Genomic DNA, 14,073 nt, shown 5'->3' on the forward strand with positions numbered 1-14,073 from the left:
AAAAACGTACTTTTTAGCTTAGAAACAATCGAATAACACTTTACAAATGAGGCTTTTTTATTTAATGACGCATAATTATTGTATAATGAGGATTAATCTTTATAAAGGGAAGTCTTAGCTTTAGATAAGGAAATTTAATTATTATATATTGAGATTTTAGCTTTATATAGCAAGGTCTTAACTTTATACAATCAAGTTTTATCTTTATATAATGCTGTTTTAGCTTTATAAAGCGGAGTCTTAGCTTTATCATGACGTTTCATTCTTATAAAATAAGGTATAAGCTTCAAGTTGTTATATATAATCTACATATACAGACGTTATACCTGATTATAATCAAGTATATATGCAAATGAAAATTGATTGTATCAGATAGCTTAGGCGTTCTTTAGTCAAGTACTGTTTTCATCTACAATTTGAATAAGATCTGCAGACAAAATGATGAGATACAATGTTATAAAGTAAAAATACGACACTCTCATATAGCTTCCGGGATACATGGTACAATATTTTTTTGAGTGGTATCAAAGTCAGGTGCTGGAGGTAATTTTTAAATTATTTTCAAATTTGAATGATATATTTAATTCGGCTGTTTTATGTGTTAAATGACTATATAATAACGTAATAATTGGTGAATACAAAGTAAAGTATTTCCTGTGCAATGAATGCAACAACTATTCTTGAAATGAAGACATTGAATAGGCAAAAGTAAATATGTTTTATTGTCTCTTCAATTCTGCAAATGAAAAGCAGTGTCTTATGTGTTTCATATGGAAATACCTGTATGTATAATACAGTACACAGACGTTTATTTTTTATTTCATTTCATTATCATTTCTTTAAATCGATGGGATGATATTTTACTCCAGATATTAAACGTTTTAATCTCATAGTGTACCCTACTTATGATATTGGTGGAATCGCCAATATATTGGTTGTTCATTACAAGTTGAAACGAAATAACGTGTACGATTAGTTTGTGACGTAGGCAACGTACTTCTTTTCCATTGCAGTACGAAAGAGATGGCGAATATTTGCATGAATCGAACAATCATACATACAAGCCATGGAAGGCAATTTGGTTTGTTCGAGTGCTCATATATATATATTTGAGAACTTTCAGCTTTTAAAGACAACTATTTACATCCTGTATATAAATATATATATATATTTTCAAACGACATCTTATAAGTATTAGATGTCTGATTTGCAGACGTTGACAGTATTTCCAGAAGTTGACATTTTTACTATCAACTCATCAGCCATCTATTATTTATTTTATTGCCCAGAAGCAAATTTGAATGCTAATAAGAACATTTAACTACAATGGAACAGCCATTTTAAACAAGATGTTTTGTACAAGCCCCTGTAACTTTTGGGCTTGTGCTTATTTCGATCATTGAATCGAAAAGTATCAATGAACAGTTCATAACATTAAATTACATGGGCACTATTTTTTCATATTTTAAAAGGAAATATCATATAAATCTCAAGTGTCAGTTGTGCCAAGGTAGTTAACGAAAACGTTAATTTGGAAGTATTTGGTCATACAATGACTTAACTGCATCACTTCAGAGCGAACAGTGAATCACATTTCGGTGCTTCATATGTATTTGATTGACTGTACAAAATCGATAACTTGTTATCCATTAAATGTTTAGAAATATTTTAATGCAGGGTATTAAGGTAGGTTTTTTTTCTATCCCCAGGCATTCTTTTGACAACCAAAAACATAAAACAATATCGAAAATTATGAAATGACTTGTGTGAAGGTTAGATTTCTCTTACAATAATGGATTTGCGTATAATTGTTCACTAACTGGTTTATCACCACAAAGAATTACAGTTTGTTTCGAGATAATGTGATACATATTTCACAAGCTGGCTTACTCATTGTTTAAAGCAGGAAGAGTATATAAATAGTGATATATAGATGCATGCGCATGCGTACTGACACTGGTATTCTCCGTGTATTTCTGTACCAATTGACAGTGTTTGGGACAGAAAAATTACTCCCGCTTTGGCCATACGAAATGTTGACAGTACTGATATCTTTAGTAGCTTATTGACATGTTACAGTCGGTATTGTAACTTAGTTGTTATAAAACAATGCATTTGGTTAAATGTGCGGAATGCCAAAACTAAATTATGTTGTAACATTGTACATGTATGTGGTTATGACTAACTGATATAATATTTTGTCCAACATCCATGTCAGTATGTACAATTGGTATGTTATATTGTTTGTCTAACTTCTTGTTTTGTCCTACCACATATTTTATAATGTATACCTGAAAACCCAAGATGTCTTACCGATGGCATATTACGATGTCTACATGGCATTTTATGAAGTCCACATGGCATGTTTTGATAACTTTATGTCATGTTAGGATGTCTACCTGATATGTTTTGATGTATTCGTGGCAAGTTATTATATCTACATGTTATGATGTCTACATGGCATGTTATGATGTCTACATGGTATGCTATGATGTCTACATGGCATGTTATGATTTCTACATTGTATGTTATGGTGTCTACATGGCATGTTTTGATTTCTACATTGCATGTTTTGATTTCTATATGGCATTATGTATGCGGTTTAGTGGCACTGGGCAAACGCCAATGTCATGATGTCTACATTGCATTTAATGATGTCTACATTGCATGTAATGGTGTCTACATTGTATGTTATGATGACTTCATAACAGGTTATGATGTCTACATGGCATGTTATTATGTCTTCATTTCATGTTTTGATGTCCGCATGGCATGTTTTGATGTCCGCATGGCATGTTATGATGTCAGCATGGCATGTTATGATGTCCGCATGGTAAGTTATTATGTCTACAGGATATGCTATAATGTCTAGATGGCATTTTATAATGTCTACATGGTATGTTATGATGTCCACATGGCATGTTATGATGTACACATGGCATGCTTTGATGTCCGAATGGAATGCTATGATGTCTACATGACATGTTATAATGTCGATATGGCATGTTATGATGTCTTCATGGCAATTTTTGATGTCTTAATTATTTTATAATGTCTACATGGTATGATTGAAATATATAATTAGGTCTACATGTTATTGTGTCTACATAACATGTACTTGTGTTCACATGGCTTATTTTCATGTATACATCGCAAGTTTTGATGATCACATGGCATGTTTGGATGTAAACATAGCATGTTTTGGTGTTTACTTGACTTGTTATGATGTCATAGTCACAGTTTATGATGTATACATGGCATATTATAATGTCCACCCCGCATGTTATGATTTCTTCATTTCATGTTGCGATGTCTACATGAGATGGTACGATGTCAACATGGTGTGTTATGATGTCCACGTTTTATGTTATAATGTCTTCATTTCATGATTTGATATCCAAACAGCATTTTATGACGACTTCATTGTACGTTTTGATGTCAACATGGTATGCTATGATGTTCACATGGCATGTTATGATGTCTACATGGTATGTTATGATGTCAACATGGCATGTTATGATGTCTATGCAAGTTATGATGTCTATATGGCATGTTTCGATTTTCTACATGGTATGTTTTGATTTTCAACATGGCAAGTTTTGATTTCTACATGGCATGTTATGATTTCTACATGGCATGTTTTGATGTCTCCATGACATGTTATGATGTCTACCTGGCGTATTATGATGTATACATGGCATGTTATGATGTCTTTATTTCGTGTTTTGATGTCCGCGTGGCATTGCATGCTATGATGTTTACATTGTATGTTATGATTTATATATGGCATGTTATGATTTCTGCATGGAATGCTATGATGTCTACATTGTATGTTATAATTTCTACATTGTATGTTATGATTTCTACATTGTATATCATGATTTCTATATGGCATGTTATGATTGCTATATGGCCTGTTATGATATCTACATTGCATGTTATGATATATACATTGCATGTTATGATTTCTACATTTTATGTTATGATTTCTACATTGCATGTAATGATTTCTATATTGCCTGTTATGATATCTACATCGCATGCTATGATGTCCACATTGTATGTTATGATTTCTACATTGTATGTTATGATGTCTAAATTGCATGTTATTATTTCTTTATTGCATGTTATGACGTCTACATGGTATGTTATTATTTCTACATTGTGTGTTACAATTTCCATATGGCATGTTATGATATCTACATTGCATGTTATGATATATATATATTGCATGTAATGATTTCTACATTGTATGTTATGATTTCTACATGGCATGTTATGATTTCTACATGGCATGTTACGATGTCTACATGGTATGTTACGATGTCTACATTGCATGTTATGATGTCTACATGAAATGTTATGATGTCTACATGGCATGTTATGATGTCCACATGGCATGTTATGATGTATACATGGCATATTATGATGTCTACATGTTTTTTATAATGTCTACATGGTATGTTATGACGTCTACATGGTATGATGTCTACATTGTATGTTATGATGTCTATGTGGTATATTATGATGTATACATGGTATAATATCTACATTTTATGTTATGATGTTTACATGGCATGTTATTATTTCTACATGGTATGGTGGCTACATTGTATGTTATGATGTGTACATGGGATGTTATAATGTCTTCTTCGTATGTTATGATGTTTACATGGTATTGTATCATATTTACATGTTATGTTATGATGTCTACATAGTATGTTATGATGTTTACATGGTATGGTGTCTACATTGTATGTTATGATGTCTACATGGCATGTTATGATATCAACATTGCATGTTATGATATCTACAATGTAAGTAATGATTTTTTTCATGGCATGTTATGATGTCTACATGGCATGTTATGATATCTACATGGCCTGTTATGATGTCTACATTGTATGTTATGATATATATACATATATACATGGCATGTTATTATATATACATGGTATGGTGTTTATATTGTATATTATGATGTGTACATGGTATGTGATGATGTCTTCATAGTATGTTATCATGTCTACATAGTATGGTTTGATGTCTACATGGTATGTTATAATGTTTACATGGCATGTTATGTTATCTACAATGCATGCTATGTTATCTTCATGGCATGTTATGATGACTACATGGCATGTTATAATGTCTACATGGCATGTTATGTTATCTACAAGGCATGTAATTTTATCTACATGGCCTGTTATGATGTCTAAATTGTATGATATGATCGATATACATAGCATGTTATTATGTATACATGGTATGGTGTTTACATTGTATATTATGATGTGTACATGGTATGTTATGATGTCTTTATAGTATGTTATCATGTCTACATGGCATGTTATGATGTATACATGGTATGTAATGATGCCTACATGGTATGTTATGATGCCCACGTAGTATGTTATGATGTCTGACGGTTATGCTATTATGTTAAACTGACTCATTGTTTTTTTTTGTCCAATGTGAAATCGTCAACCTTACTTTTCACTACCATCCCATACTACCACTGCATTATATATTTTCAGTTTTTAAAAAAGAGTATGATGAGAGGTCATCGTGTAAATATATCATCCATCTACAAATAATTAGTGTTGTGCGTACATGTTATCAATAATTAAATCAACAAAATAACGAATACATGGTATATTAACAAGATAAAGGGACATGTGGCTAAATCGTCTGATGGACATACTGCCATGTCAATTGGACTTGATGACATTTTTATTGACAAAATAACATGTCAAATAAACACGTTTACATATCAATCAGACAAGACAACATGTTTATTTGGCATATTAATACATCGATCAAACAAAAGCTTGACAGAGAGACATAAAACTAGTAATGTAGCCATAATATAATGTTTTTGACATAATAACATGCCATTTAGACATTATTGTTTGCCATGCTACCATGTTGTTTGATTAACATTATAACAAGTCAGTTAGACAAAACAGCATGACAGCTAGACACAATGACATGAAAAATCACAATATAAGACAGATGTAGTAATACATAATCATACATCACACTTTAACATTACGGTTTCCCAAATGGCTGGATATTTGCACTTAAATAAAATGAAAGGATCTACTTACTTGGTATAACAAGGTTTTCAACAATCACGGTAACAGTTTCGGTGGTTGACGTTGAGTCGGCAGTATCATTGATACTGGAACGAAAGCGAGAAATGAGAAGATGGAAAAATAAATATACGAATTCTTTCTCTTGTTGATTTATTGAAAAACCTTTCCAGTCGGTCATGCGCACCCAATATCCATAGGTGCAAACTATTCATGAGCTTCAATATTTATTAGGTCCAAATATTCATGAGATTCATGAGATCACAATATTTATGAGACCCACTATTCATGAGGTCTCACTATTCAAGAGAGCCCTATACCCATTCAGGCTTCAATATTCTTGTGAACTTAAGTAACATGTTCATGAGGACGCAATATCCATCAGGGTCCAATATCCGCGAGGGCACAATATCCCTGAGCGCCAAATATCCGTGAGGGCCCGATATGTTTTAAAATTAAATGCATTGTCACGTGGCTTTAATGTAAAAAAACAACGACAACAAAAATATATGATTTTAGTTAAACACAATAGTGCATTACCTAAAAACAACAACAACAACAACATTTTTGCAGCAACCTATATTGTGAGCCTTGAGTGCGCCTTGAATGTTTATAAGGGAAAAGAGATATCATATCATTGTATGAATACCTCTCGTTGGCACGATGGTAAGAGATTTTCATAACATGTTATATTAATGTTGTTATTGGGAAACAATATATATCACCATTATGTGGACAATTCTCTTTATCACGATTTTGTGTGATTTCATATGTTTATGTTGTGTGGTTGCCAAGATAGAAAAGCATTACACTCACATTGACACGTATTTACTGGAGAGTCTTCATGCATTAAATATTGATAACTCTCCTTGACAGGAGAAGAGGGGGGACTGCATTATATTCATAATTCGACTTGGCTGGAGGAGGGGGAGAGTGGACTGCATTATTTTGATAACTCTACTTGGAAGGAGGAGGGGGGAGTGTGGACTGCATTATTTTGATAACTCTACCTGGCTGGAGGAGGGGGAGTGTGGATTGCATTATATTGATAACTCTACTTGGCTGGAGGAGGGGGAGTGTGGATTGCATTATATTGATATCTCTACTTAGAAGGAGGAGGGGAAGTGTGAACTGCATTATATTGATAACTCTACTTCACAGGAGGAGGGGGAGTGTGGACTGCATTATATTGATGCTTCTACTTGGCAGGAGGAGGGGGAGTGTGGACTGCATAATATTGATTACTCTTCTTGGCAGGAGGAAGGGGAGTGTGGACTGCATTATGTTGATAACTCTACATGGCTGGAGGAGGGGGAGTGTAAACTGCATTATGTTGATAATTCTACTTGGCAGGAGGAGGGGGAGTGTTGACTGCATTATGTTGATTACTCTCCTGGACAGGAGTAGGGGGAGTGTTTTTTCTGCATTATATTGATACTTCTACTTGGCAGGAGGAGGGGGAGTGTGGACTGCATTATATTGATAATTCTACTTGGAAGGAGGAGGGGGAGTGTGGAATGCATAATATTGATAACACTCCTTGGCAGGAGGAGGAGGAGAGTGGACTGTATAATATCAATAACTGTCCTTGGCAGGAGGAGGGGGAGTGTGGACTGCATTATCCTGATAATTCTACTTGGCAGGAGGAGGGAGAGTGTGGACTGCATTATATTGATTACTCTCCTTGGCAGGGGGAGGGGGAGAGTGCACTGCATTATATTGATTATTCTACTTGGCAGGAGGAGGGGGAGTGTGGACTGCATTATATTGATAACTCTTCTTGGCAGGATGTTACGGGGAGTGTGGACCGCATTGTATTGATAACTCCACTTGGCAGAATGTAACGGTGAAATGTGGACTTCATAATAATGATAACTCTGCTTTGCATGATGTAACGGGGGAGTGTGGACTCCATTATATTGATTATTATACTTGACAGGAGGAGGGGGAGTGTGGACTGGTGGACTACATTATATTGATAACTCTACATGGCAGGAGGAGGGGGATTGTGAACTGCATTTTATTGATAACTCTACTTGCAGGATGTTACGGGGAGTGTGGACCGCATTGTATTGATAACTCCACTTGGCAGAATGTAACGGTGGAGTGTGGACTTCATAATAATGATAACTCTGCTTTGCAGGATGTAACAGCGGAGTGTGGACTGCATTATATTGATTATTCTACTTGGCGGCAGGAGGGGAGTGTGGACTGGTGGACTACATTATATTGATAACTCTACATGGCAGGAGGAAGGGGAGTGTGGACTGGTGGACTACATTATATTGATAACTCTACATGGCTGGAGGAGGGGGAGTGTGGACTGCATTATATTGATAACTCTACATGGCAGGAGGAGGGGGAGTGTGGACTGGTGGACTACATTATATTGATAACTCTACATGGCTGGAGGAGGGGGAGTGTGGACTGGTGGACTATATTATATTGATAACTCTACATGGCTGGAGGAGGGGGAGTGTGGACTGGTGGACTACATTCTATTGATAACTCTACATGGCAGGAGGAGGGGGAGTGTGGACTGGTGGACTACATTATATTGATAAATCTACATGGTGGGAGGAGGGAGAGTGTGGACTGCATTATATTGATAACTCTCCTGGACAGGAGGAGGGGGAGTATGGACTGGTGGACTACATTATATTGATAACTCTACATGGCTGGAGAAGGGGGTGTGTGGACTGCATTATATTGATAACTCTATTTCAGGATGTTACGGGGAGTGTGGATCGCATTGTATTGATTACTCCACTTGGCAGGATGTAACGGGGGAGTGTGGACTGTAAAATGATGATAACTCTGCTTGGCAGGATATTACGGGGGATTGTGGACAGCATACTATCGATCAATCTCATTGGCAGGATATGACGGGGGACTCTGGACTGCATTATATTGATAACTCTCCTTGGCAGAGAGTGGGGAAGTGTGATTAGCATTATATTTATAATTCTTCATGGCAGGATATCACGGGGGAGTATTGGCAGCATAATATTGATAACTCTCCATGGCAAAATGTTACGGGGAGTGTGGACTGCATTTTATTGATAACTGTCCTTGTATGGGGGAACACTATATAACAGCATTGTATTGATTTATCTTCTCAGCCCGTGGCTACAGTTGAATGAAGTCTTCATATATTTATGTTCCAATTGATTTCTCTCATTGGCATGATGGTACGTGAGTATATGGCCTTAATTTTAACGTAACTTGTTCAATGTAAGACATAGAAACGGGTAGGGTCCCACAAACGGGATTAATAAAAAAAAAACGGAAAGGTTTTGGTCTAAATCTTCACACATGGGCATGTTTAAAAAATAGATGTTTTGTACTACTTTTGTCCAATTATAATGAGCGAGAAAAGATTTGGTTTTCACCTGATCTTAATAAAGCACATCTCCGTGATACCCATTGAAGCTGTTATAAACGTTTGCGCAGTCAAAGCAGGGGGCCAAATACAATGACGTATTTCCGATACCGTAATTATTGTGCTCGTGAAAACTTATCATTGCTAATGGTTTTTTGAGAGTTGAGATTTTACTCCAAAACAAAAATATAAGTAGTGTTCCTTATTCTGCTCTTATTCTTTGATTTATTATATGACAAAAAATAAATATGATGATAGCAAGGCAAGCATGCATGGAATGTCAATAATTTCCGGTTGCACAAAAGATCGCTGTTTACAGCCTTCGACAGCCTGACGCTCATTACGGGAATACTTTGTTACGTCGGTGGACGTATTTGACGTCAGAAGTGTACGAGAGTTTTCTCGTGCATAAGTATAATTTCTGGGATACTAAGTTATAAGCAATCTGTGTGCGGTTAAAATATGTCCATTTGTGTAAATCTATTTTGATAACATGCCCGTTTTAGGGAAAATGTCTATAAATAAACAGATCATGCCTATTTATGAAATCATGTCTGTTTGTTGGACCCTGCCCGTTTATGAGCATCAGATCGTACCATTATATAAAATACTACTTTCTATATGATACATTGAAACGGGTTAAAACGAAAGCAGAGCTAATAATTTAAGAACGTTAAATACACTATCACTATCTTAAATAACCCTTTGTACGTGTCAGACACGAATATTAAGAATGACAGGTTTTATAACAAATAGCGAAACCATTGGAGTATACGACAGTGGTATAACGAAATAAAATACATAGTACCTTAATCTTATTTCAATTCAATACTTAGCACCTTTATTGTCAGTCAAATGGTTGACTTACAACCAGTGCTGTGTAATTGACTGATGATTTATGTAACTAAATAAGATCTTACGTTATTGACAAGCTATACGATGTCATGGCATTGGTTTTTATAGCTGTCATGTTACACTGTAGTATCTCATTACTGCTATTTGTATCTACGGCAGTGGTAAAGGCATCACCTGTATCGCCAACTCTAAAAAAACAACATACATGATAAGACATTTAGGCAAGAATATCTTTAAATATTTATGCAAAAAGCTACAGAAACAAGCTCAGTAGCAAAACTTTTAAACATAAACCAGGTTTAGTGGCACTGGGCAAACGCATAGACATAGAATACAAAATCACAAACAAGAAACAAAGAAGAACAGCACGAAACTCCACAAACAGCACAGTGCATACATACTATATATATACAAAATAGGTATGTTTATCAAGAATTGTTAGGTCCCGGCTTGGAACGGTCAGTAAAATGTGAATTTACTAGGGGTTTAAACCAGTTTTTGTGCACAAACCTCACTCTTATCCCTACAATCCTTAATAAAGATAAAACCCCAAAGGTAAATCTTATCAAAGTATGCATTTAGTTGAGGAAACTTTTCAATGAAACATCCTACACAGTCTGCCGTATAAAAAAAAGGTTTAAAACTGTGATCATAGAGTTTCACAATAAAAAGCATCATTGTACTAAATTGGGAACAAATAAGGAAAACATTATTAAAAATAAAAGCGACATGTATTCGCTAATCTTTCCTTCCAAATGATTTGAAAATGTAAAATATTTCGAAAATAAAGTTCGATTAATGCATCTATCTAAGAAGTTAAATCGTTCTGGCAATATAATGACAACTATATAAAACAAGGTATGTGTTTGGGGAGAGGGAAAGGGGAAGAGAGGGCGTGTGTGTAAGTGTATGTTTTCGTGCCAAAAACAGTACATTTAAATATGTTCGATGAAAATAAATACTTTCTTATTTAACATTCAATAATAATGAATAAACATATACAACATTGGTATAAAATATATTAATACATTCTTCATTAAAATAACAACATACATAACATAATTGAACGGTCCTGTTCCTGTCGCATTAAAAAGGAAAACCTTATCACAGTCTGCTGGATTGTCAACATCCACGGTGGTGGAAGTAGTGGTAGAATTTCCATCCCTATCTTCGACAACGACAGAGACTTCCTCACTCTCATCTATCCCACTGATCACTGTAATGGACACCGCAACGATTCATTATTTTGAAACATCTTCTCTACAAAATGTTGTAATATATACGATGAATTCACAGGTGAGAAATCGGGAAGAAAATCTTAGACAGCTCGAATTCATTAACCATTCAAATGCGTTAACTTATAAATTTAATTAAAGCAGCTTACAAGACATCCTATATTAGCATACAGACGAAGCGCAGTAGACAGCACTCAGCCATTACAGCTAAACCGCATACTTACAACATACATATGGCGGGGTCAATGGTTGCTTGCATATTCAATTTGAATTCTAGATTGATACCGTGTTATGCACCGGTCAATTGCAACCACGCCCCCCCCCCCTAGGTCAGGGAGTATACCAGGCATAGCCGGGGAAATGGGCCGTGTTTTTACCTTCCAGGTGGCCCCACAGTGCCGGGTGAATGCGGTGGTTTTGTCTTTGCGCAAAAACAGCGGGGAATGGGCCTTACCTAGGCTAGGGTCCCTGGGTGCGGGGGCATTTGGCGGGGATTTTACCAGAAGTTCGTCCCCGCAGGGCGGGGATTTTGCCCGGGCTTGGCTGGATCGAAAGTCAAAGTCACCGCTACTCCCCGGACCTAGGGGAGCCGTGGTTACGATTGACTGATGCATAACATATCCTAGAGGTGTACAGAACAAGTCTAGCGATGTAAAATGTGGCATAAACCATGCTATAAGTTATTAAAGGTGCTTCTTAATACCACCAAATCATATATTTGCAAAATAATAAAACACTTATGCATTTTTTATTTAGAAACAACAAAGATGTTTTCAAATAGTCTGACTAGATACTTACAAATAACAAGCAGTACAATCTGTACGTGACAGCGACCAAGTCTTTTCATTTTGGAAAAATGCTGCATAAAGAAAAAGAACATGAAGATTTGAACTATCAGAAAACAAAGGACATAATTATACTAGTGCTCATTATAGTTTACATTTAAGCAATATAACATGAAATATAGTGATTTACTCAAACAGGTTTCATTATTAACTGTATTGTAACGGTAATGGGGCTTTTAATGGTCGCAAATTTGTTTATCAAATTTTAGGTTTTCAAGTCTTTGTGACTATTTAAACAACAAATGATGATGATAATGATGATGATGATGATGATGATGATGATGATGATGACGTACAACCATGGGTGCTTTTAAGAAACTCTCGTTAAGGAGATCGTTCGTTGATGTTTTTAGTACGACCAAAATTAACGGTCGGTATCGCTTCAGCAACGCAACGTGCACCTGCTTTATTGTTTCTTCTGATCTTAATATAAATGCAAAAAGCTACAGAAACAAGCTCAGTAGCAAAAAGTTTAAACATAGACCCGATTTAGTGGCACTGAGTAAACGCCAAAGACATACAACATAAAATCACAAACAAGAAACTACGATAGGTTAAAGGCACTCGTTAACCTGATGAAAGACGGCGGATGAAGGTTTTCGCCATGTCAAGGTATATTTTCGATCTTTATTAGCATTCGAAGTGTAATTTTGCGTGTAACACGCTCGCTGTCGAGGAGATTTTTTTAACAATGCCTAAGATTAACTGAAAACAGTACGAACATGTAAGATTTTCGCCGATCCGTCAAATGTAGGATGTTAACTGCAAAGATGTAAACCTTTTGTTATATTTAGTTAATGCACTGGTATTTTGTACATCTGAAACATAGAATATGTCATATGATTTTTCCTTCAAAATGTCAACTTCATTTAATGTAATTCCAATGCTTTCCTTTTAATTAGGATAAAATAAGTAACTGTGGAATAAAATTATCACCTGCTTTGTCAATGGTGCATGTAGTCAGTGAATTATTAAACAATACTACCATCAAATTATTACATGATATAGCGTTTGTTTTTGTTTCTTATTGTTACAAATAGAGCACTGAGGCTAAGTCTGTATACTATGTGTTAAGCACATGTCACAAAAGATAAATTTAATTGTTGGATAGTTAATTAACACACCCAATATCGGATCACGATGTATTTTAATTTCTCTGTACTTGTGAAGGCTTCTTTTTTCCTTCTTTAACTTCTTTTCTTTCTAAGTCATATCATTTGATGATGTATGTAGCTCTCAATACAAACTAAGATGCAAGATTGACAACGCAGTACGGTGGCTCAGAGGAGACATGTGTATATTTTTATTAATCTCGTAAGCACGACATGCTTAGTCGTTCGCGCTACATATTAAGTCGTGCGCGCGGGACACTAAGTAAACACAGCTTGGTGAAAAAAGTTAATACTCCAGTGTAGTTCATAACATGATAGATAAGAGAGGTTTTCAACTACTTCACTGAATGTTGTTATGTGTGCCACGTGATACACATTATCTTGGGTGGTCGTTCAAACAATGGCCATGTATTTGTATGGTTGATATCTCTGATTGAGGCTTTCAGGCCTAAATGTATGCCTGCTTTTAATAATTTATTGAAATAAAAAAGCGACGTCATTGTTTTACTTTAACTAATTTTCAATTTTAAGACTATTGATTATAAATAA

General features: G+C 35.4%; 1 protein-coding gene across 1 annotated transcript in view; it reads right to left on the reverse strand.

Annotated features, from left to right (window-relative positions):
- The window catches only part of LOC128211862 (uncharacterized), a 32,599-nt gene that overhangs the window by 14,422 nt on the left and 4,104 nt on the right, over positions 1-14,073 (reverse strand). Inside the window, exons 2-5 of the mRNA XM_052916969.1 lie at positions 12,366-12,426; positions 11,386-11,548; positions 10,398-10,520; positions 6,111-6,184 (exon numbers count right to left, since the gene is read on the reverse strand). Of these exons, the coding sequence (XP_052772929.1) occupies positions 6,111-6,184; positions 10,398-10,520; positions 11,386-11,548; positions 12,366-12,426 (421 nt within the window). The remainder of the gene's footprint in view (positions 1-6,110; positions 6,185-10,397; positions 10,521-11,385; positions 11,549-12,365; positions 12,427-14,073) is intronic.

This window comes from Mya arenaria, chromosome 12 (assembly GCF_026914265.1).
Source record: "Mya arenaria isolate MELC-2E11 chromosome 12, ASM2691426v1".
In the NCBI taxonomy this organism is placed as follows: Eukaryota; Metazoa; Mollusca; class Bivalvia; order Myida; family Myidae; genus Mya; species Mya arenaria.